General features: G+C 41.7%; 1 protein-coding gene across 5 annotated transcripts in view; it reads right to left on the bottom strand.

The window, feature by feature from the left end:
- dab1a (DAB adaptor protein 1a) overlaps positions 1-25,852 on the bottom strand; it is a 411,680-nt gene that overhangs the window by 81,143 nt on the left and 304,685 nt on the right. For all 5 annotated transcript variants that reach the window (XM_088350331.1, XM_088350336.1, XM_088350335.1 and 2 more), the window contains 2 exons: positions 8,672-8,811; positions 417-515 (listed from right to left, as the gene is read on the bottom strand). In XM_088350331.1, coding sequence (XP_088206457.1) covers positions 417-515; positions 8,672-8,811 — 239 coding nt within the window. The remainder of the gene's footprint in view (positions 1-416; positions 516-8,671; positions 8,812-25,852) is intronic.

Consider the following 25,852-nt stretch of genomic DNA (forward strand, 5'->3'; position numbering starts at 1 on the left):
TGTAGAAACGCTCAGTACAGCATTTAAAAAGTAAACGCTCACATTTCAAACATGACAAGCATAATGCTAAACAAAATTTACCAACAAGCAAACTTTGTATTAATTTGAGGTATTGGGTGAAACCCCGATCGGGAGTCAAGCAGGATATCTTGACCCGTGTAAAAAAAGCACGAGCAACACGAGTCATCAGCAAACAAAAGTTGCGTCGTTTGCGTAGAAGCAGACAATGGGACAGACATGTTCTCTCATCTACTTCGAGCCTTCTTCTCTGGGTTTCAATTAGGACATCCTGATTTCCCCTGGGGGCTCCCATTCGCTCACCCAGAGATGCCTCATTAACGCCGCAAACACACAATGTGGCATGTTGGCCTACCCATTAACAAACTCACAAACACGCACACGAGCATTTTGCTTACCCCTGACTTCTCATCAAAGATCTTGATCCCTCCAAAGGAAACAGTCAGGAACACTTTCTGCTTGTGTTCTCCTTTGGACCTTGCCGCTGCCGCGATACCCTGGGGGCACAACATCGACAAAATCAACAAAAATGTACTGAAACATCGAAATAACCTTGCCCAATCTGTACTCCAAATTAATGAAGGGCTGGTCACATGATCAAAGGAAATACAGTAAACCCCTGGGATACAGCGACCCCGCCTTACGATGTTTTCACTTTATAGTGTGGAATTTTTTATAATATTTTCACCGCAATATGACATCAACACTAATTATTTTTGCGTGGCCAAAAAGGTATACAATTCAAACTTATCGATGTTTGTGTTATGTAGAGTTACGTCTGTATGATGCCTGTCAACTATTGGTTGACGTCATATGAAATGCTTGTCTGCTATGGGTTTGTGTCATGGCATGATAAACATGCCGATAAGCTATAAGCTAAACTACCACCCACAATGCCTCTGTGTCTCTTCATTCTGTTCAGAATCGTGTGTGCTTCCTAAAGACCTAAAGTGTGAATTTCTCTACGGGGATGAATAAAGTATCTATCTATCTATCTATCTATCTATCTATCTATCTATCTATCTATCTATCTATCTATCTATCTATCTATCTATCTATCTATCTATCTATCTATCTATCTATCTATCTATCTATCTATCTATCTATCTATCTATCTATCTATCTATCTATCTTTCCATCCATCCATCCATCCATCCATGCATCCATCCATCTATCTATCAATCTATCTGTCTATCTATCTAAGACTTTGCAATTCGACTATACAAAACGATAATTTTGGTGCTGTATTTATTTGCAGTGAGTCCCAAGGTTAGCGGTAATGCTAAAGGGGGAGGGAAAAACATGATAACCATGGAAATGAAGATTGCGATTATCCAGGATTAAGAAGTTGGCTAAAATCACTAAAGTGCATGATCGTAACAAATCGAAGTTTGGGACTAACATTAAAAAAGGAGGCAATTAGAGCAAGGAAATTTTCAAAGGGCATTACCATCCTTGCAGATGGAAGTTTTAGAATCGGTTAGATTTTTAGTCACTTCCACCTTTGCATCCATCAGCTCAACCAGCTCATGTCAAGGCACACCACAGGTAAATACGATGACATTTTTCTTTTACATGTATATTTATTTAAAATGCTATTTAATCATATACATGTATACGGTGATCCCTTTTCTTTTCACGGTTTCATGACTTCATGGATTTGCATTGTGCAGTGTGTTCTATGCTCTCCCTGCTTATTCATTTTAGATATTTCATTAGTTAAAATAATGGTTAAGAAAATATACTGTACTTTTATTTGCTAAATAAATAACTGAGCATGTAAAAAGAGTTTGTTCTTTGGTTTCGGCGCATAATAGTGTATTTATTGAAATGAAATGAAATGATCTGCATTTATATAGCGCTTTTCAAGTCAATGACTTCCCAAAGCGCTTTACAGTGTGCTTCACATTTCCCAATAGCGGCCGTGATCTGTGCAGCCATGTAAGGCGCTAACCTGCTTATTGGGGGTATTGGGGGTTCAGTGTCTTACCCAAGGACACTTCGGCATGTAACACGGACAAGCCGGGATTCGAACTGGGATCCCTTAATCCTAAAACGATCGCTCTACCTACTGCCGCCCCATTGCATAATAGTTGTAAAAAAAATTAAGGTTACCACTTCTATTTCTCGGATTTATTTTTTCTTTTTTTTCTTATTTCTCTCCTATTCTAAAGTAATGCGATGCGTTTTGGTCACTTTGAGTCTTCATATTTTGTTTTCTTCTGTTGTAATTTTATCACTCGCTTTCGGTGGCACGACAGGATACAGTGACATCTAGCGGGCAAATAATACACTCAGTCCCTTTAACTTTCATATTAAGGCAGGGGCTTCAAACTTTCCTGCTAAGGGCCTCGGATTTAAGACCCCTGATCTAACATTCATGTCTAACAACTCTGAAAATGTAGTAAAAAAAAACTATTTCTATCGTGGCAGAAACGCTATCGAGCGACAAAACACGATGAGACAGGTGGGGACCGAAGATCATTGGCAGCGCCGTGTTGAAAACATAACCCGTGGCAATGGCCCAAAATGACACAGTGATGATTAATAAACGCGACGAGCGAACGCTACGAGGGCGAGACGTCGCCGCATCTTTGAGCGGGAAGAGGCATGAAAGCGAAGGTGAAGGAGATCAGAGAAAAGCTTTTGATGGATTTGCCGAAGCTCTAAATGAGGAGGAGGGAAGGCGTTTGATCAATGAGCCGTCTCTCCTCTCCTCGGCCCCCTTTGCCACCTCGAGCTTTTTCTCCCGATTCAAACACCTCGTCTGTAGGAAAAGTAATGAATCAGGCTTTTCCAAATTCCAACTTTTTGACGTCATGTTCAAGCGAGGTGAAGTGTTTTTAACGAAATCTTGTTTATCACGGGGTGAAGTAAAAAAAAAAAAAAGTTGCCTGTGATTATTCGAAAGGTTTCCTGCTGAGTGATTTAAAAAGACAGGACGGATCGGAGTGAAATTCACACACTTGATGGCAATGTGGCAAAAGCTAGACAGCAAGATGTGTCAAAAAACGGGCCGGGAAGCAGAAAGTCGGAACTCATATGCGTAGACGATCTGTCACTTTAATTAGGAAAGAAAAGTTGTCCAACACACAAACGGACCAAAAACAAAACAAAACAGGTTCAAAGGCAATCAAAATTACAAACTAGGCATTACTCAGTTCAAACGGGCATGAACAGGGTTTCAACAAGGTAAAGCAATGGTCTGGATACAGGCAGTCCCAAAAGGAGCGTTTAAGTACTCCAAAAGCAATCAGTCCAATGCGTCTCAGCCGGTGTCAAGGGGCAAGCCCAGCTGGGCGCCATGACAACCGTGCAGGACATGACAAGATGAGCGTAATAAATCGCATCCTTAAGTAAAACAAACTTAGTTACACTTAGTGGCAAGATCCAGCCAAAATCCAGCAGATGTTATGCACACACTAACTGAGAAGACCAGACTGTTATTTCACATATTGTTGATTGTTTAGGGAGCTTCAACAGATAAATGTCCAACATGAGACAGTGAAGCGCTAGATGAAATGCACAGACTTTATGGCATGATGGCAAAAACCTGGAACAGAAGCTGCGGGTGTCCTTCTACAAAGCCACAGTGGAGAGCATTCTGCCACACTGCATTACTGTGTGGAATGCTGGGAGCATGGCATCGGAGAAGAAAAACATACAGAGAGTAACACGGCCCAAACGATCATCAGCTGCTCTCTGCCGGCTTGCGATACCGAAGCAGAGCCATCAACATTATAAAAGACATTTCTCACCCTGGCCATCACCTATTTGACTTGTTGCCCTCTAGGAGGTGCTACAGATCCCTTAAAACAAGGACAAAGAGGCTCAAAGACAGATTCTTCTCCAGGTCCATCACCACCCTAAAAGAGCGCACAAAACTGTGAAAACACATCTTGCTACTTTGTGATTTTTCTTTCTGTTGCTAATACAGTAGCTTGCGAAACTATTTGCACCCCTTGAACTTTGTGAACATAAAGAACAAACATGAGGATATAAATCTGTAATTTCTTGTAAAGAATCAACACTAAGTGGGACACAATCATGAAGTGGAACACACTTTATTGGATATTTTAAACTTTTTTTAACGAACAAAAAACGGAAAAGTGGGTGTGCAAAATGATTCAGCCCCTTTACTTGTTAATTTCCCTATGGGGATGAATAAAGTGTCTATCTATCTATCTATCTATCCATCCATCCATCCATCCATCCATCCATCCATCCATCCATCCATCCATCCATCCATCCATCCATCCATCCATCCATCCATCTATCTATCTATCTATCTATCTATCTATCTATCTACTTTCTGTGCAGCAAACTCTGTCCAGAAGTTCAGTAAGGATCCCTGAATGATTCAATGTTGATCTAAAGGACTAACAATGATAACCTCCCAGTTACACTTTTAACGGAGTTTTAGCCCACGGTTACACTTACTGGCGAGATGAAGCCATATTTACACAAACACTACCTGGCAAGAACCAGCCCGTAGTTTTATAGATACATTACTTTGCTCTGAATTAAAAACATGGCAGCCCCAACTGACCATTTCCTGGTGACATTCAGCCCATATTATGCACACACTGGCAAAATGACATGAATTTGCTGGTCTTGGAAAATAACTGATTGTTTAACTGCCATAGGGCCGTTAGGACACACACAATTTCTAGCGGGATTCATCCCAGTTTAATGCGTACACTTGTTGGTGAGATGAGTTTGCTGCTCAAGTGTTGGACTCACATAAAAGCAATTACACTTGACGGAGAGATCTAAGGCATGGTTAAATCTGCTGGTGAATTCAAGAACACTGTTATGAATACACTTGCTAGCGAAATGTTGTTAGAATGCATGCTGAGCCCAATTAGGTGACAAAGTCTGGAATAAGGAAGTAGAATGAAAAAGGAAAAAAAAACAACTGTCTTTCCGAAGCCTCGTTACCTTTGTCTCATCTATCCTTCCTCTCATCCAAATTATTCTCCGGTGCAGTTTCCTTTTTGCGGCTAACTAGCCCATCCGTCTTCCTCTGCCTGTAATTGTTCTCTCCCAGCAAATGAGACTCTCACACAGCATGCTGCTCTCTCATCCGTATCGCGAACCTGGCTACTTTGGTTTTCTTTTTGGTATATTTGGGGAAAACGAATAGGGACAGTAACTCCAAGGCACAGTGTTCACACAAATATATAAATATATAAAATGAGTGTTTGTTTTCCGGCCTCTTTTCATCTTTAGATTTTCGAACATATCAATGAAAGACACTGTTGTGCCTAACCCATTTCGGCCTTGAGAAACCTCATCTCATCTCATCTCATTAGCCGTACCGCTTATCCTCATTAGGGTCGCGGGGGGGCTGGAGCCCATCCCAGCCATCTCCGGGCAGTAGGCAGGGGACACCCTGAACTGGTTGCCAGCCAATCGCAGGGCACATGGGGACAGACAACTCACTCGCTCATTCACACCTAGGGACAATTTGGACTGGCCAATTCACCTGAAATGCATGTTTTTGGAACGTGGGAGGAAACCGGAGTGCCCGGAGGAAACCCACGCAAGCACGGGGAGAACATACAAACTCCGCACAGGAAGTCTGGAGCTGGATTTGAACCCACGCAGGAGGTTCCCATGACATGAACTGTGCCGCACAAGCTCTAATTTGATTAATTTGATGTCTCGTCTCTTTGCCACTGATGGAATACATTCGAATAGATAGAACATTTTTGGGGGGGATAAACGCCTTTACCTTTGCTTTCATGCCTCTTAATCTGCTTTTTGTAACATAGATTTTAGTAAAAGGAAATAGTGCATGGGAGGACATTTAGAGCAGGCTGGATAATGTACACTGGAGATCCAAATTAAATAACAACTTATAAAAATATCAATAATTTTGAAATAACTCCATCTTGTCACGGACCAGGGGAGCAAACAGAATTTAGAACCCACTCGCGTAACGTGCTCACAATTTATTAGGGAGAGGAGGAATGCACGCACACTCAATCCGGGGATTGATGGTCGCAGAAGTGGATTGAAATCCAAACAAAAACGTGGTAAAAATCAAACAAATCAGGCCAAAAAAAAAAACAGGATCAAACACAGGCAAATTCACAGACTAGGGATTTCAACAGGAGTCTTGCAGAAGTTTCACAGAAGTATCACAGACGCTCAGACAGCTATCGACTCAAAGGGACCGCGTTTAAGTACTCCCAAGGAGCTATCAGTCAACGCGTCTCAGCCGGTTTACACGGGCGGGGCCAATTGGGCGCCGTGGCAACCGTGACACATCTTCACTGTCCGACAGCGAAATGACATTTTATTGTGTCTATAATGGTACTACTACACTTTTTTTTCCCAAAAAAATGATTAAAGGCATTTCACAAATACAAATATTTTTTAGAAAACGCACTGATGAAATGTAAAAAAATTTTGAAGAACAATCATTTTGGCAGTAAACAAATCTATAGGTTACAACAGTCAGCAATTAGTAAGAAGTGTACATGCCTCTTCTGTGAATGACTTCAGGACATCTGCGGCCACAGGATAGGACTAATCTCTCAAACTGCTTTGGTGTGATTTTGGTCCATTTTTCTTTTAGCCTCCTCCACAGTTCGGTGATTGAAGAGGGTCTCTTGACTATAACTTTGCCAACAAGGATTCTGGAGACGTTCTCTATCGGGTTGAAATCAGCACTATGGCCAGGCTATGCCATTGATTCAATGTTTTTAGCTCCAAGGAAATTATTTACCCGTTTTGAGCAATGTCCTGCATAAAGAATACAGGCTGATCTGGCGATGAATGCAAGTAAGGAACCATGTGCTGTTGAAGAAGGTTCTGATACATATTTGCATTCTCTCGGCCATCTAGCTTACAAGAGACCCAAAAAATGCTGCAGAAAACATGCCCCAAACCATGACAGTTTCTCCTCCACCTTTCACTGACTTTTTTTTACACACTTTGTATTCTTTCTTTAATGTGTCACAGAGCATAACGCTTCCCATCAGACCCAAATAAAATAAATTTGCTTCCATCACTGAAGTGAACTCTGGACCAGTTCTCCTTGGTCCACACAACATCTCCTCAGCAAAGCACAGACTAGCTTTTTAATTATTATCTTTTCGCTAATAAATTGGTCACTGCAGTGTGGGCCTTCAGTCGGAATGCTCCTCAATGGCAATACATTGTATGGTGAGACAGATCCTTATCAGCACTGAACTGGTGAGCAATTCTAGCTGCAGTGTGGAAACAATTACCCATTGACATCCTCCACAGTGACCTATCCTCTCTTGTGTTTGTCTTCCGTGGATGACCAGCCTTCTTGGGCGACTTGGATGAGTTTATAGTTTTGTAAAGACTCAATATTCTTGAAATCACAGTTTTGGAACGAAATACTTGTCTTGCTATGGCTGATAGGGGATCTGTTTCGTTTTCATGTGGTCAACCCGCTGCCGAGGCTTTCAATTACTTTAGAACGGGCAACTTGCAAGGTCAGTGAAACGGGCAGTTAGAATGCCAGTTAAATAGGGTTTGGTAGATAATCATGAAAAATAGCAAAATGTGCTATATTAGCACCATTACGGGAAGCACAAGATAGTGTTGTCTAATTCTGATCAGTGCATTTTTGGCAAAATACTCAAGTCAACGGGTGCTGGCCAATCAGCTTGAATCCTGGCCGTCAGAAACGTTCCCCAAGGGTGCAGGAAGTTTGTTGGATTTCACTTGTTGATTGTTTTTTTTTTTTCCAATTGAATATTTGTTTTCAGCAAAGGGGTGAACCAGCCATAACTGAAGCGTAAAGTAGCGAGGGTTCCCTGTATTGTCATTTACAATTACTTTTGGATTACTTCTGTCACGGTCGCCTTGGTGACCAGTCTGCCCCGCCCCCTGGGCAACAGCTGAAAGCAGTTTCACTAATGGTGGGTCTGTATTTAAGGCTGCATGGTGGGCTCTGCGGTTGCGGGTTCATTACTACTCATTCTTCACAATCCCGGTCTGTTATGCCTTGTCCTGTTTAGTCTGTTATGCCTTGTCCTGTTTTAGTCTGTTATGCCTTGTCCTGTTGAGTTCGTGCCGGAGGAACTCTGTGTTGTTCTGTTTTGCCCCGGAGTATTGGGCGACTTTTGTTTGTAAAATAAAACTTATGGATCGTCAACGCATTTGAGTTCTCCCTTCATGCCTCCTGCCTTCGTTCTGGTCCGGTCTTCTCTTCATCCACGCCACCACGCTTCCGTGACACTTCAATACCAAATATGCTAATAAAAGACAGAATAAACTAAATATGAATAAAATTACTAAATTTTGTGCAGGCTTGGGGAGTAACGGAATACATGGGACGGCAAAAATGATGTTGGCAAGCTGCTTGGATTTATTTTCATTTTGTCTCTGTCACATTTTATGTTAGTTTTGCCGGAGATCAAAGAGATCAAAGCCAGGAGAGAAAGCTTACCACGTGTTGTGAGTCATAATTTTATTCATATTTAGTTTATTTTTTCTTTTATTAGCATATTTGGTATTGGAGTAATCCAAAAGTTATTGAAAGTAATCAAGTTAAAGTAACCCTACCCAACCCTGTTAACAATACAGTAACAATTTCCAGGAAGAGGGTTCCTAATCGTTGCTAATGGGACGACAGCATAGCAAGTATTTGAAGGCCGACTGTCCTCACCTTGAGCTTCATCATGGAATCCTGACAGAGTTTGTCTCCTCGAGCCGCTGTGACCTCGTCCAGGCCGATGAGTTTAGCCTTGTAGCGGACGCCGTCGCCCTTAAAGCGCCTGATGAGGGTCGACTCGCTGCGGTCCTGCCCTGCAAACACACACACAAAGCGTGGCGTTCAAGGTCCTCCTTCATATTTTACCATGGGGAGAATCAATCTCCCATGGTAGAAAAGACCATCACTGATCTCAGAAGAAAAAGCATGTTATGCACTGTCGTATGAATGACAGAGATCGATCCGCCGTGTTCACGTCTCTCTGTGGACATTTTTCTCACCATGTTCTTATCTAATCTACTGTTTGAGAGGCAGCATTGTGAGAAACGGCCATGATGTTCTCGTTGTGACCTTGCCCTCTACTTAAACGTCTGTCCTGAATGCTCCTCGCTTGGCACGTGTCATTTTTGATACCAAAAAAATAAATAAATAAATAAATCATCTTCACCATTTGATTGAAAGATCAAGAAATCAATACATCCACCTTAGCAATAAAGACGTTTTATTGACTTATCTTATAAATTAAGTCTATTGGATAAAAATATCAATAGATATGTAATCCTCCATAATGAAGTCCATTGTACGAGAGAAAGATCACAGGATAGCTTGACTTGCTGTTATTTTGCCAATACTCGGGCTGCAACTAATAAATCTTTTAATAATTGATGAATCGGTCAATTATTCTTTCAATGCATCAGATTTTTTAAACACACATTTTTAATTTTAATTTCTCTTCATTCAAATATTGCAGTTCACGAGAGATACAAAAATACTACACAAAACAACAGAATATTCTATAATATAAAACACACACACAAAAAAAGTGTCAAATAACTTAAAAATATACAAAAATACATACAAATGTGCAAATATGCAGGATACTCTTTTCCTTCAACCTTGATATTACATTTGGACTTATCATACAAAACAAAAATGAAGCAAGAGCAAAAATTAAATTTATGTGTAGCAACCTTTTTTGATCCACAAATAGAAAAAAATAGACTTTTCTAAATATATCAAAAAATTTGTCTTGCGGGTCGATCTTTGAATACAATAATGATTCCCAATGTGCAAATGATATATAATGTGCCTAAAAATCTGCCCCCTTGTGTTGAGTTAAACATTTCCTTATTATTTTACTTTTTACTTGATTTATTTCATTATTTATTTTTCTCTGTATTTATGCAGTACTTTCTGTTCCCTTGAAAATTGTTGACTATTTTGTGTTATACTGTTTCTGACCAATTTTGTTCAATAAAAAATGATTTAAATAAAAAGTAGAAGTTACTTTTATAAAAACAGTCACAAGGCGTTCTCTGCCGGACCAAAGTGGTACTCCAATCTTTAACGTTACAACGCGATGCATCGATTTGACATGCTAAGTGTCTCATAAATTGTGCAACATACTAAATTGACAAAGCTTTCATAATCAATTTTAATCAATTCTATCGATTCGTTGCTGCAGCCCTAGCTAAAACTATTACTAATTCTATTCTTTGGGCCTACGGTGTGCATAAAATCGGGATCTCTGATCTCACTATCACCCTCTGCCATTTTATATGATTAAGTAGTATTTTCTAGTGTTCAATATTAAGTGACAGGGAAACCTCAAAACACACATTTTTGGTACAGTATTTTTATTTCAACTCGTTTAGTTAGCCCAGTAAACATATTGGCCGCCTGTAGCTGTCCTTGGTGCTGAATGTGTTATAAGAAATGTCCACAACTTTCGATTTAGGTGTTGTGGTAAAAAGCATTATGGGGTTAAATAAAATAACATTTATTTCTACTGTATAGCACATTTTACACAATGAAATCCAACTCTTAAGTATTGTAAAAGTGAAAAAGACAATCGGACAATAAAACTCACCACTTTTTTTTTTACAACAAATGTCCTATATCAGGGGTATCCAGACTTTTCAGAAAGCGGAACGAATTTGGTAAGATGAGAATATACGAGGGATTTAATAATTTCAAACTGAACCTTGAAACCCTGAATGGTTTGCAGTGCTGGGTTATCAGTGTCGCTACCTCGTAGCTCGCCTTTGTAGCATTTTCATTTGACTCATGAAAAAGCGCAGCAGTGCCGTTAAGATAGCTTCCAGTTGCTTCACCCTTTCACAGCGTTTGTTTCCAGTTAGCTTTTTGTAGTCCGCTTGTTTCGTCAGGCTGTGCCTTTTGATATATTATATACTTTGAAAACAGCCACAGTCTCTTGGAAAATTAGGCAGACATAGAGGTTTCGGATTTCGGTGTAGTACTCCAATTTCTCACTGTCCTGGAAGTGGTGGCCAAAGGGTTATCGCCATCTGGTGAAATGTTTTGGGGGGTTTTTTGGTACGAGTTTATTTCATACTGCGGTTAACATTAAAGCCGGGCCACATATTATTAATTTTATGACAGAGGCAGCAGGCCAGTAAAAATTTGATCGTGGGTTATAATTGGCCTCCGGGCCAGACTTTGGACATGCCTGTCCTAGAAAGTTATATATATATACACAAACATGCACAAAGCATGTAAAGCCAAGATCAACCATGTGAGGAAAGGGACTGCTCTCTCGCTCTCCCTTTCTCACCCCTCACTATCTACCTTACCCTATTCTTTAACAATTCATAACTCTCTCTCTACCCCCTGCCTCCCTCTCTCTCTCTCTTTCTATCTTTCTCTCTCTCTTTCTCTACCTCTCTCCTAGCCCTATCTTTTTACCCTCCCCCTCTCTCCCTCTCTCTCTCTCACTCTCTCTCTCTTTCTTTACCTCTAACCAGTAATATCTTTTAACCCCCCCCCTCTCTGTCTCTCTGTCGCTCTCTCTGTCTCTCTGTCCCTCTCTCTAAGCTTCTCTAACCCCTGCCTCCCTCTCTCTCTCTCTTTCTTTCTTTCTCTCTCTTTTTCTCTACCTCTCTCCTAGCCCTTTCTTCCCCCCTCTTTCTCTCTCTCTCTTTCTTTACCTCTAACCAGTAATATCTTTTAAACCCCCTCTCTCTGTCTCTCTGTCTCTCTCTCTAAGCCTCTCTACCCCCTGCCTCCCTCTCTCGCTCTTTCTATCTTTCTCTCTCTCTTTCTCTACCTCTCTCCTAGCCCTATCTTTTTACCCCCCCTCTCTCTCTCTCTTTCTTTACCTCTAACCAGTAATATCTTTTAAACCCCCTCTCTCTGTCTCTCTGTCTCTCTCTCTAAGCCTCTCTACCCCCTGCCTCCCTCTCTCTCTTTCTATCTTTCTCTCTCTCTTTCTCTACCTCTCTCCTAGCCCTATCTTTTACCCCCCCGCCCCCCCTCTCTCTCTCTCTTGCTTTCTTTACCTCTAACCAGTAATATCTTTTAACCCCCCCTCTCTCTGTCTCTCTTTCTCTCTCTAAGCCTCTCTACCCCCTCCTCTCTCACAACCTTTGTTCCCTTCTCCTCTCACTCTCTGACTCCCTCCTATATATACATACAATATGATACAATAGGAAGTGATAGGTAAAACTAATATAATAGATAGCTTAAAAACCATGCTGCAACTTTTCTCTAGCCTCGTCCTAAAAATCTCAAGGATCCTTATGGAAGTTTATAAAACAAAATGTGGAAAAAAGTGACTATTTTCCGTGCGCAGTGTATGTACTGTGATGTTCACAAGCTTGGACGTAATGAACGATGTGCCTCTCGGCCTAATAGTTTTCTCCTTGGCCCTAGGCACTGCTAAGTAATACATTCACGCTGCACTGACAGTAGGAGCGGGGGCCCGGGGGATCCGGGGAACCCTTTTAATGTTTTTAATCTCCATTCCGGTCGGGTAAAACTCTAAATCAGCAGGTAAAGCCAACGAGGGCGCCATGATAATGCAGTTGCTCGTATAATACACGGACGCATTAGCGGCGTGACCCCCGGAAGGTCGCGTGACGACGAGGGCGAGAAAGTCTTCCCTCTCCTCTTCTTCATCAAATCAGGATGCTATTGTTGCCATTGTTGCCGGGCAACCGATGGCGGCAACTTTTCCGGGGTACGTGTGAAGGCGTGGGCTGCCATTAGTGGGGTAAACTGTACAGTACATAATGGAAGGGTACGAAATTATTTGTACACCCTGCCAGTGTTCGTTTATAGTTAGGCCATTATTTTTCATGAGCCAAAATTCTTCATTTATTTTTACTGCTGAAATGTTCGAAACACGGTTGCCAACAGTATTACAGCAACATTTCTTTTTAAGTTTGCCTTCATGGAACATTTTCATTGTAAACTGGAGTGATGATATACTGTATTTTCTCAATAAAGTAAAAAAAAAAAGAAGAATTTTACTATTTCGTTGTAGGTTTTTTTTTAATACATTTTGAGGGTTATGTTCCCGTGATTTTTTCACAAGGTATTTATTTGGTCAAAAAAAATAAAATAAATAAACTCCATTTTCCTGAATCTAAGGCCTGGATGAGGTTGGGCTAAATCGAGTTTCCACAACAAAACTTTGAGAAAAAGATTCCACTGATATTTATTATCCTTTTGAATAGGGCAAATCACTCTACTGAGACAGCCCTGGCTAAAGTAACTAATGATCTCCTCTTAGCAATAGATTCCGGTGCTCCGTCAATGTTACTGCTGCTGGATCTCAGTGCTGCTTTCGATACTGTCAAGCACACCATATTACTTGTTTGTCTGGAATGCATCGGTATCTCTGGAACTGTACTCTCGTGGTTTAGGTCCTACCTTTCAGACAGGATGCAATGTGTTAATTATGGCAATCTAACCTCTAAACACTCTTATGTCCCCTGTGGCGTTCCACAGGGCTCTGTACTTGGCCCCCTTCTTTTTACTATTTATATGCTTCCGCTTGGTGACATTACCTGCAAGTATAATATTAGTTTCCTTGATATGCAGAAGACACTTAACTGTATCTGCCGAGAACACACTCAAGACTCAAGAACACATTCACATTTTTGACTCTTTCTGGGAGATTGATAGAGAGGAGGGGGTTCCCAGCCCCCTCACTCAACCCAATTGATGTATTGCATCTCGTTGGGAGTCATTAGGTGACCAAACCCCCCAATTCCAAACCACTAATGCCAAGCGCCAAGCATGGAGGCAATGTTGTAAGTCTTAGGTATGACCAGGCCGAGGCTCGAACCAGCAACCTCCGAGTCTCGGGGCGGGCGCCATGCCCCTGAGCGGGCACTACATTTCCATATCAATGCGAATTTTTACTGATGAACTGTTCGAAAAACGTTTGCCAACACTATTACAACAACATTTTTTATTTTTATATGTTTTGCATTCATTGAACCTTTTCATTGTAAACTATAGTGATGATGTACTCTAGGACGCAGGGATGCGGGCAAACGAGAACACTAAGATATGCAGTTTTAAGATGAAAGGGCGACGTAAAAGAGAATGGCAAAGTAAGCCATAGTAAAGAAACCCTGGGATGCTGTTTGGCCAGGGTTGGGTAGGGTTACTTAAACTGGATTACTTTCAATTACTTTTGGATTACTCCAATACCAAATATGCTAATAAAAGACAAAATAAACTAAATATGAATAAAATGACTACATTTTGTGCAGGCTTGGGGAGTAACAGAATACACGGAACGGCAAAAATGATGTTGGCAAGCTGTTTGGATTTATTTTCATTTTGTTTCTGTCGCATTTTATGTTAGTTTTGCCAGAGATCAAAGAGATCAAAGCCAGGAGAGAAAGCTTACCACGTGTTGTGAGTCACGATTTTATTCAAACGTAATTGAAAGTAATCCAGTTAAAGTAACCCTACCCAACCCTGTGTTTGGCTGGTCAACATTCACAAGTGATGTCGTTTGCATCAAAGAATCACAAAGACGCACACCAACTGAACAGTAAGGGAATCTGCCAATGATGCTCAGCAGGCGGCATTGGGGACTACAACACACAACAAGTAAGTGGAGATGAAGAGGATGGATGGTGATGGGTGCTTGAATGCGCAAGGCCCTCCCTGGATAAATGTCACTCAGGATTAGAGCGTTATGACAGGCAGAAGCCCCTTTGACACACTCACCCGCACGCACAATAAACACACACACACTATACAAAACACACCGACACACACTTGTGATCGATGGCGGGTAGAGTACAGTCAGGAAAGCCCCGGGCGTCGCCCCCGGCAACCGTAACCTCCTGTCCGCTCAATGTGTCGCTCTCGCCCTGATGGCTTCCCTGTCAAAGATGAGTTGCACTTTTTCCCATCATGCAACAGGGTCACACCTTGACCTCTATAACGGCTCACCTTTGACCTTCTCTTAAAAGTTTTGCCTGCTTATGGGGGGGCAGTTGACACTCTCAAGAAACCTATCCATAGTTAATATAATTCCTACACAGCAAGGATGTAAAACGAGGTTAAAGGAAAATAGCCAATCGGTGCTGTGTTATTGAGATCGGTCATGTATTAGATTATCGGAAATTTAACATTTGTTTGCAAAAAAATGCATTTTCAAAGCCAATGACAAAGAGATTTTCCAAAAAACAATGTGACACCAGAAATATCCACAAATATTACATTTCAGCAACTTATAAACTAAACCTGAAAAATAAAAAAACTTCCCGGTAAAGATGAACCGTACTTGTTATTTCATATTTACTCACCGCCAGTACTAGATTCCATCAGATGACTGATTTATTTTTGTATACAACAGAGACACCTCGCAACTTCGCAACTTCGCACTTCGGTGACCCTGGTTCACTGCTTCGTGGAATTTTAGTGTGGATTGTGTTCTGCAATCTGATTGGCTGAACAGAAGACGATGCTATCTTTTGCCAACAAAGGTGGACCACTCCACCGGCTATAACTACACTCAAGTGGGTCTATGGCGCTCCCTAGTTGCTTCCCGTGCTGCCTTTTTAAAAAAGATTGATTTCTGTAGGACAGCACCGGAAGGTTAATGCAGTTTTCTAAATGAGCCACATAAGGGCAGCAGAGAATCATATAAAGCAAATCGGGTGCTTATTTCATAAAACAGCAAAAGAAAATGTGATTATAATTTCACAGTACAAAAGTTATTTGTAAGCATTCGTGTTTTTTTATGTTCTGCCCCCATTAGCCGTGATAGCCGAGGGATTATTTTATAAAAAACACAAAGTAATAATAATTATTTTTACCAGTATTTGAATGTCTCTATTTTGAAAAAAAAGATTACAAGTTATGTCTAACTAACCTTAGTGTTATCATATGATAATTCTTTTTCCTCTCATTTTTTTATGTGTTTGAAGTGTATTTTGGAGGATTTTTTATATGTGGTCCAAAACAAACATAAAACATTTATCAAGTTTTCTTAAAATCCTAAAGTCTCAGGGATTTTCACATTTGGCATTGCATGTGTTCACTGGTTCATTTTAACAGTTGAGTGAAAGCAGTTTTACACCTGAGCCAACTCACCATGCTTTACAAACTCAACACTTCTCTCTAGCGGCCAGAGAGAACATTTAATTAGTATTTATGAAAAGATAACTCATCATTTTTGATAGAAATGGCCTTGATAGAAGAGATTCACTTTTTTTTGCTTTCCGACAAGGTGAGCCACCTCATACAACAGCTTCACAATATTCGTTTGACTAGTCATTGCTAATGGTGTTGAATATTAAATCTGCTTTTGTTGTTATTATCTACTGTTTCCAGGCCTCGTCCACTGTTTACTACAGTTTACTACCATCTTGGTATCATCACGTGATTAGGTCATGTGTGTGTGAAAAGGGTAAATACGGCAATTTTTAACTAGATACCGTAAATTCCGGACTATAAGCCGCTACTTTTTTCCCAAACGTTCAACCCTGCGGCTTATTCAGTGATGCGGCCAATTTATGTAATTTTTCTCGGCGCTCGAGTACAAAAGTACAAAAGGTAAGATTTAGACCGGTGGAATATATGCGCCGAGGAAGACTGCAACTTCTTAGCTTGTGCACAAATTAAATTAGCGTAGACATATCCTCGTCATGCAAATTGCAAAAAGAAAGGCACATGACGCAGCTTTCAAGCTAAACGCAACCGAGCAGTCCGATAAAGAAGGAAACAGAGCTACTGCACGTAAACTTTACTTTGCGAGCGTGTTGCTAGCGTGTTTTTGAATAAGGGACGCCATATAGAGCTTGGGACGACGTCTATATGGCAAAGTCTCTTTCCCATACTGAAGAAAGACGACTATGATGATATCAGTTATAGGTAGAAAGATGAGGCCGGTTTACCGTGATTTGTACATGTGCGGCATGTTTTTTTTAACAGACCTGTTTGCTGTGTTGCTGTGTTTTGCTACCCTTCACAGGCACGGTTTAAGATTAAAGTTATAATATTATTATTAAAGCTTTGAAAACTCTCTCGGTGTACCGTCTTTCTTTGTAAATATGTGTAACCATGTATGATATGTATTTGCAACTGTATATTTTTGTAATGTATTTATTTTAGAAACTTATTCTGACATGTTTTCCACGGGCGAATCAAATAGAAGGGGCTGAGCAAACGCGGGCTGACGGAAAGTGGGGTGAAGGTGAGTGAGACCTGTTGTCGCGGCGGACAATAGTGGATATATATTTTTCCCACCCTTACCTATGGAAAAATAGACTTTTTTTCCTTGGATTAGTTTCAACGGGTACCCGGACTCTGCAGGTCTGCATCAATCCTTAAGTACCGGTATCAGTTTCCGTTCATTTTGCCGGCTGAGGTTTTCGGGCTGTGTACTTTATATTCAGTTACAATCGTGGAACTCAAAGTCGTGTTTTTTGTGTTTGTGTTACATGTTTTAATGTGGGCGCATGCTGCTTATAAACAGGTGCGGCTTGTGTAAGTACAAAAGAGGTTATCTTCTTAAAATGTGGTGGTTGCGGCTTATAATCAGGTGCGCTATATAGTCCGGATTTTACCGGAATTTACGGTAGTTACTTTCAGAGTAACACGCTACTTTTGGGTGTCAGTATTCTAGGGGGTTAACACAATTACTTTTGAAAAAAAATCACTAGAAACTGTAATGAATTACTTATCTTCAGTAACGCACCCAACACTAAGTGACAATTTTTTTTCCATTGAAGCTGCCGGCTGGTAGTTGGGGGCTCCAGATGCATCCACAGCTGGGACACTTCACGGGCAACAATCGACGGCCTGGCAATTAATCCCGCTCGGGAGGCCGACGTTTACGCATCTGTGCGTTATTTTCACCTCGTCTGAGACAAAAGCTTGCATCGCCACAAAGGAAAAGCCGGTTCCAGCCCGGAGAGATTGATTTAGCGCGTAAAAGCTGCCACTTGACTGACGAGACGCATATGCAAATCCACAGCGGCGGGTGTAAAATGTGATGATAAAGTGCGACTCATCGAGGAAACAAATTGCCTCGTGCCATTGCTGATACGGCGCTTTTTCTTTTCTTTATTACGACGTCGCGTGACGGCCGGTGTTGTGCCAAAAAGCGTCCCCCCGGCATGAAATGGCCTCCCTCGCGCAAACGTCACTAAAACGACTTTGTGTCTAATTTTTCCGGGCAATGGAACAGTAAAGCACGGTGCATTTGCAGCTTGTATACCGTGTATAAATCACTTTTGAGTTGAAAGTTGAAAATATTGACTTTGGCGAAATGACAATGCCCAGCATGAAATGTCCGACCATTGCCTGAACCTCAATAAAACAACTCCGCCTTTTCGTACCAATCGATGGACACGTACACAAGCTATCCTCGACTACGCCATCATCTGGACAGAAAAATGTATAACGTGTTTGTGTAAAATCTGCTCTGAACACCAAAAAATATACACTTGAAGAGTGAATTTAGAGAATAACAGAGTCCGAGTTTATTAAGAATTTTTCTGTGTTACTCGTATGCAACAAGTGAAAAAAGGAGGTAAAATAAAGTGCTGAGTACCGTAAATTCCGGACTATAAGCCGCTACTTTTTTCCCAAATGTTCAGCCCTGCGGCTTATTCAGTGAAGCGGCGAATTTATGGAATTTTTCTAACGGCCACCAGCGACGCTGGAGTATTAAAGGTAAGATTAAGACCAGTAGGCAGCACGGCGGCGCAGTGGTTAGCGAGTGTGCGTCACAGTTCTGAGGTCGTGGGAACCTCCTGAGTGGGTTCAAATCCAGCTCCCGGCCATACTGTGCGGAGTTTGTATGTTCTCCCCGTGCTTGCGTGGGTTTCCTCCGGGCACTCCGGTTTCCTCCCACATTCCAAAGACATGCATTTCAGGTGAATTGGCCGGTCCAAATTGTCCCTAGGTGTGACTGAGCGAGTGAGTTGTCTGTCCCCGTGTGCCCTGCGATTGGCTGGCAACCAGTCCAGGGTGTCCCCTGCCCACTGCCCGATGATTGCTGGGATGTGCTCCAGCATCCCCGCGACCCTACTGAGGATAAGCGGTGCAGCTGATGAGATGAGATGAGATTAAGACCAGTAGAAAATGTGCGCCATGAAAGACTGCAACCTCTAAGTTTATGCATACATTGTCTGTAAAGTAAAGGTACTATGAGTTAAACTGATAGTTTGGTAAGCATTTTCTTTATCCAAATAGTTACTAAGTAAAAGTAAGTGCATGCTGTGTAGATACTCCGCGATGGAGAAAAAAAAAAGAAAATTAAAAAAACGGTGAGAGAGAAGCCCGACTGGCCGGACTTAATGATTGACATTTCGAGTCTGGTTCGGGCCCGGCCACAAGCTCTTACCTCTAAGCTGAAGGCTTTTATAGCCATAAATCTTGGGATTACAATTTTTCTGAATTTCCAAGATGTGTTTTTATTTTCTTAATAGTTTCCAAGATATTCAATGTCATAATGTGCCCAAAACCTTTGGAGCACTTTGTATACCAGCTCAGTAGCCTAGATGGTAAGGCGCCCGCTTTGAGACTGGGAGGTCGCTGGTTCGCGCCTCGGCCGAGTCATACCTAAGACTTATAACATTGGTAAAATGGCGGCGCCCTCTGTTGGCTGCGGCTGCATCGGCTCGCTACAACGGGTCAGATGTATCGACATTTCGTTCTGTGTACATTGTTACAAAGAATGACAATACAAAGGAAATTATTATTATTATTATAATGAGTCTCTCATTTGCATTCTTTTTGCGATTCCGTCTTCTGCCAACTTGGCTACTTGCTACACTGACCTGCACCACAAGATTGGGGTTGTGCAAGAAAATGTGCCCCGAGGCAACAGCTTCCTGGTTTGGGCTCTGGATCAGGCGCATCAGTTGTCAATGTCAATTTTAAAGAAGGAGATGGATGAAACTTTGAAATTGTGGCGACAGTTTTCTCCTGAGGGGGTGGCTAAAGGGGTCATTTCTTGTTGCGCGTGTTGGAAGTTTTAGCCTCCTGTGTCCATTTGCTAAATGAAGCAACTGCTATGCTCCCAGTTCGGGGGCCACACACTCTGGGAGTTGCATTTGAAGGCGTTTGACGATGTCAAAACACAACTCAAAGGTTCTTTCAGATACACAGTTGCTACTTTCTTTGGTGGCCTGTCCTGAATAAAAAAATGTCAGTTCGACGTGTTCTCACTAGATATAATTTGACACAAGGGAATTCTGATCTCAAATGATTATAAGACAATAACCTTGACCCAATATGTATTAAAGAAGAAAGTTTACAAACGCTCCCCGACTTACGAACATTCGACGTAATGATTCCGGCAGATATACCGTAAATTCCGGACTATAGAGCGCACCTGATCATAAGCTGCACCCACCACATTTTAAGAGGAAAACCGATTTTGTACATACACAAGCCACACCTGTATGTAAGCCGCATGCGCCCACATTTAAACTTGTAACACAAACACAAAATTAACCCAAACCCGTATTCAAGTCCCGCGATTGAAACTAAAGGTCCTTTATTGAAGTCCAGAGTCCAAAAATCACAGCCGGCAAAATGAACGGAAAATGATACCAAGCCGTTACTTATTTCCCACCCTTTCAACCCTGCGGCTTATTCAGTGATGCGGCCAATTCATGTAATTTTTCTAACGGCCGCTAGCGGCGCTCGAGTGTTGCTACTATTAACTGCCCTGTCAAAGCTATATTATTATTATTAAAGCTTTGAAACTCTCTCGGTGTACTGTCTTTCTTTTTAAATATGTGTAAACCATGTATAATATGTATTTGCAACTGTATATTTGTGTAATGTATTTATTTGTATTTATTTTAGACACTTATTCTGATATGTTTTGCGGGTGAACGAAAAATGAGGGGCGGAACAAACGCGGGGTGCCGAGTTTAAGTGGGGACCGCTAAAGGTGAGGGACAGACAAGGAAAGAAGAGGGGGTAAAAAGTTGGTTAAAGAAAAAGGAGTTGCGTGAGTAAATATGTTAATCTCATATATTTTTCCCACCCTTAGCTTTGGAAATGTACACTTTTTTCTTTGGATTACTTTAAACGGGACCTTGACTCTGCAGGTTTGCATCAAACCTTAAGTCCCGGTATCATTTTCCGTTCATTTTGCGGCTGTGATTTTTGGACTGTGGACCATAATGAAGGACATTTAGTTTCAATCGCGGGACTTGAGGTCGGGTTTGGGTTAATTTAGTGTTTGTGTTACATGTTTAAATGTGGGCGCATGCGGCTTGTATACAGGTGCGGCTTGTGTATGTACAAAATCGGTTTTCCTCTTAAAATGTGGTGGGTGCGGCGAATTTACGGTAGTTCAGTGTGTCCCCTGCGACCATAGAGAGGAAAAGCGGCGCAGAAAATTAATGGACGGATAAGTATGTACATCTGCAAGCATTAAAGTGCAACAGTTCTTTTTTTCTATGTTAATTAAAGACACTTAGATTGTATTTATATCAGCGCTACAGACTTGAAGAGAGCCTTCAAGATACCTGCCGGAAATAGTTTTATTTCATCCGTTCCTCTAACGTAGCTTCAAACAAGTACTATTTTTAGAAGGTGCTAATTGTTGATTCTCGACGAGGAATTTGAGGGAACACCTCGAGCGACTTGAAGGAGTCAAAGATGCAGACGGCTCATTTCGCTTTCAGCGTGTTGTACTAAATGTGCTGTTTAAACCACAACAAGGAACGCAAGTGCAGTCTGGGCCAGGCAACAACACAAAATGGAATCTGCGACCTGTATGTCGGATTTTTTATTAGCGTTAATGAAAGCGCGCAGATGGCAGGGGGTTGACGGACTTTTTTGGAGGATGGGTAATGAGTTGCAGTAATGATCTGACAGAGAAAGTGTAAAGTTGACCGTTTTTGGTTGTGTATTTCTTAGACTTCCATGCTATGAATTGAACCTGTTTTTATATTCCTAATATAAAAACAATCATCACACACGTACACATAGTCACGTTTCAAAGATCAGTCTAATTCCCTTCTCATCTCATTAGCCGTCCCGCTTATCCTCATTAGGGTCGCGGGGGGGCTGGAGCCCATCTCAGCCAGCCGGCAGTGGGCAGGGGACACCCTGAACTGGTTGCCAGCCAATCGCAGGGCACACAGGGACAGACAACTCACTCGCTCATTCACACCTAGGGACAATTTGCACCAGCCAATTCACCTGAAATGCATGTTTTTGGAATGTGGGAGGAAACCGGAGTGCCCGGAGGAAACCCACGCAAGCATGGGGAGAACATACAAACTCCGCACAGGAAGTCTGGAGCTGGATTTGAACCCACGACAGGTTCGCACAAGCGCTAACCACTGCGTCACCGTGCTGCCCTCAGTCTAAATTTATTATTTGTAAATACGTTTCTCAATTTTATTTCATTTTATTGTGAAGTCGCGCTTATGTGTGACTTCATTTCCAAAACATTTTTGAAGGGGCGCCGCTACTTTGCGGATTTTCAGTTTTTGCTGGTGGTCTCGGTCCCTATTAACCGCGATAACCGAGGGATTACTGTAGATTATTTTGAAATTGCTTCACATCGTGTTGCCTAATCATAACTTTATGATTGACAACCAGGAAAACAAATCAAATTACTTCGGCTTTGAAAACTTTCCAAATCTCTTCCATCTGTAGCTATAAAAAGCAAATTGCTGATTTTATTTCGAGTTTAAGGCCTTATAAAAATGTTCAAGTGAAAGTGAAGCGGACCAAGATCGCTGCTTTGGAACGTCGTTAAATTGAGTAGGTTGAACTAAAATATGGCCATTGGCAAAATGCCGTCTTTGATGGATGTGCATTTAGTATTGGTTGTGAATGTTTTGGGTGGACCTGTCTGCTCTCTGAGGAATTCAAACGAAAAATAAAATAAAATAAAATAGAAGTACAAGAGTGACAAAAGATGTCCTTATCCTGTCATGCAACAATGAATCCGCTCCGAGCCCGCACTGCAGCCCACTCATGCACCATGACCATCTTTACAAGAGGCCTTCTTGTTTGTGAGCATGTGTGAGAGAGAGTTAGAAACATATAGGAGATGCTTCCTGTAAGGGCATCGGGTCTGCCTTCAAAACCAGCAGTTGTCTATGAGTTGCCGTTGGAGAAGTAAATCCAACTTGATCTCACATATAACATCATAGACGTAACACATGCACAACTATACTCTCATACAGAGTCATACCCAACTATACTCTCTCATTTAAACTGACATACTCTTACAGGATACAGGAACACTCTATTATACTCTCTCGCACATACAACTATAATATCATAACAAACTACCATACGGTCTCAGACACACTACTATACTATCATACTCTTAATATTATACTCTCATACACACACTACTACGCTGTCACACACACTCACATTACTATACTCTCTCACATATAATACACTCTTACACGTAATACTATACTAGACTGAGCAATTAGGGAAAAAACACTGGACCGTGCGTACGGTAAGATCAAACATCTAGTTGGATCCGGCCATCTCTGTCTGTCCCTCACCCCTTCATACACCACCTCTCCGGAGGAATACAAAGCCTATGCAACAAGGACAGTACAAATATCTTCTTTGTTCCTTTATGTCTTTGTTTTCCTTATCCTCACTGTAAAATGTGGACCTGGAGTGCCACGTCCAATTTCGTTGTCACAATATATCCCATGTTCTTACAATAAAAATAAAGGTATATTCTATATTCTATTCTATTCTATACTGGGAGTAACTGCAGTTCAACCGCCAACTGTTTAATCATTGTGTTACTAAAAGTTACCCAAGTAACAAGGTGGGGTGTTTATCATACTAATTGTGAAATTCTATTTTCAATTCTTTACTCATTCAAAGCATTTACACTGATGACAGAAGTTTCGGAAATGGCAAAAAAGATATTGCACTATCCTTCAAAAAATTTAAAAAAAAAAAAAAAAAGACGATGTGCTCGACTCTTGCTCATCAATATCACACAAATAACAAATGTCATTTCAGGACTCAGCAGGGGAGCATCTTGTCCTCTATCGAAGGTGGGTTTATGTTTGTGTGACCAGGATATTTTCTCCTTTTGTGCAAATTTATAAGCAGGGGAGCAACTGTTGCTATGGCAACCATAGTTAGTAATGCAGTGGAGGAACCAACACACCAATACCGCCCCATTGTGCACAAACTATCGTATACGCCCTGAAAACACACAGTGGATAAATAAAAAGGCTTTTAGTTCCATATATTTTCATGGGGAATGTTTTTGACCATGAGTGTGTCAGATTTATTACAAAAAATGTGTCACGACCTGAACTAGCAGTGGACCCAAATGCGTAACGTTTCACACAATGCTTTATTAAGGGATCGGGGAAGTCATTGCTAGGGGAAAAAGCCAAAGATCTGGTGCTCGCTGGGCAGGAGGAGCGGGAAGCCCTCGCGAACGAAGCGTGGTCGCGTTTCGGAAGCAAGTCAGGTAGCCGAGATGGGAGAACGAAGCGTGATCGTGGATCAGAACAAGACGGGTAGCCGGGACAGGATATAGGAGCGCGGTCAGGGATCAGAACAGGTCGGGAAGCCGAGACAAGAGAAAGGAGTGTGGTCGGATATCAGAACAGGAAACAGGGGGCCGAATCAAGCAGGATACCGGAACAGGTCAGGAACAGAACATGAGCCAGTGTCAATAAGTGCTTGCCTCGCATGTGCTGAGGTTCACTGACGGACTGACCAGGAGTGAACGAGAATTACGTGATTAAATGGGGAAAGGGATAATTAGGGAACAAGTGGCAGCTGGGGCTGAAAGAGTGAGCGCAGGTGAGGGGAATTCTACCGGCATTGTCTTCGTTTCTTTATCATCTCTCTCTCTCTCTCTCTCTCTCTCTCTCTCTCTCTCTCTCTCTCTCTCTCTCTCTCTCTCTCTCTCTCTCTCTCTCTCTCTCTCTCTCTCTCTCTCTCTCTCTCTCTCTCTCTCTTCTCTCTCTCTCTCTGTTTCTCTCTCTCTCTCTCTATCTATTTATCTATCTATCTATCGATCTATCAAGTCAAGTCAAGTCATGTTTATTTGTATAGCCCTTCATCACAAAGAGTCTCAAAGGGCTGCACAGAACAAAGAATATTGCAAAAAAAAGAGAAAAAGGGGAAAAAAGAAACAAAAAAGGAAAATTAGAAAAAAAGAAGATTGAGATTAATCTTTTACATACACTATGAATTTAAAGTCAATAACAAGGACTCCCTAAAAAATGCATGGCTAATAGAAAGTGACGAGTTTCAATGTGAGAAAAGTATTAGCCGAAAAAGATGCTATCTATCCCTCTCGTTTTTTATCTCTGTATCTTTCTCCTCATCTCTGCCTCTTTCTTTTCTCTTTGTTTCTTTATTTTTCCTTACTTTCTTACTCCTTCTCTGTCACTATTTTTTCTCTCTTTCCTTCTCTATATGTCTCTCACATGTCCTGTGTATCGTGTATGTTTGTCCTTGTTTTAATTTTACCCTAGGGACAATAAAGGTCTATCCGTCCGTCCATCTGTCCGTCTGTCTGTCGGTCCGCCTGTCCGTCCGTCTGTCCGTCTGTCCGCCTGTCCGTCTGTCCGTCTGTCCGTCTGTCTGTCTGTCTGTCTGTCCGTCCGTCTGTCTGTCTGTCCGTCTGTCTGTCTGTCCGTCTGTCTGTCTGTCCGTCTGTCTGTCTGTCCGTCTGTCTGTCCGTCTGTCTATCCGTCTGTCTGTCCGTCAATCCAAAATTATGCCAATCTTGTGGCTTGATGCCAGAAGAATGGGTGGAGAGCGCGCTGTGAGCCTATTGAGGGGGACTGCAGGGGCTTTGCAGTCTGATTGCTAAAATTCGTCCTATGCTGTCTCAGTCGGATGCGGAGATTATAATTCACGCGTTTGTTA

Source organism: Urocampus carinirostris, chromosome 12, assembly GCF_059441175.1.
Source record: "Urocampus carinirostris isolate Australia breed hairy pipefish chromosome 12, RoL_Ucar_1.0, whole genome shotgun sequence".
In the NCBI taxonomy this organism is placed as follows: Eukaryota; Metazoa; Chordata; class Actinopteri; order Syngnathiformes; family Syngnathidae; genus Urocampus; species Urocampus carinirostris.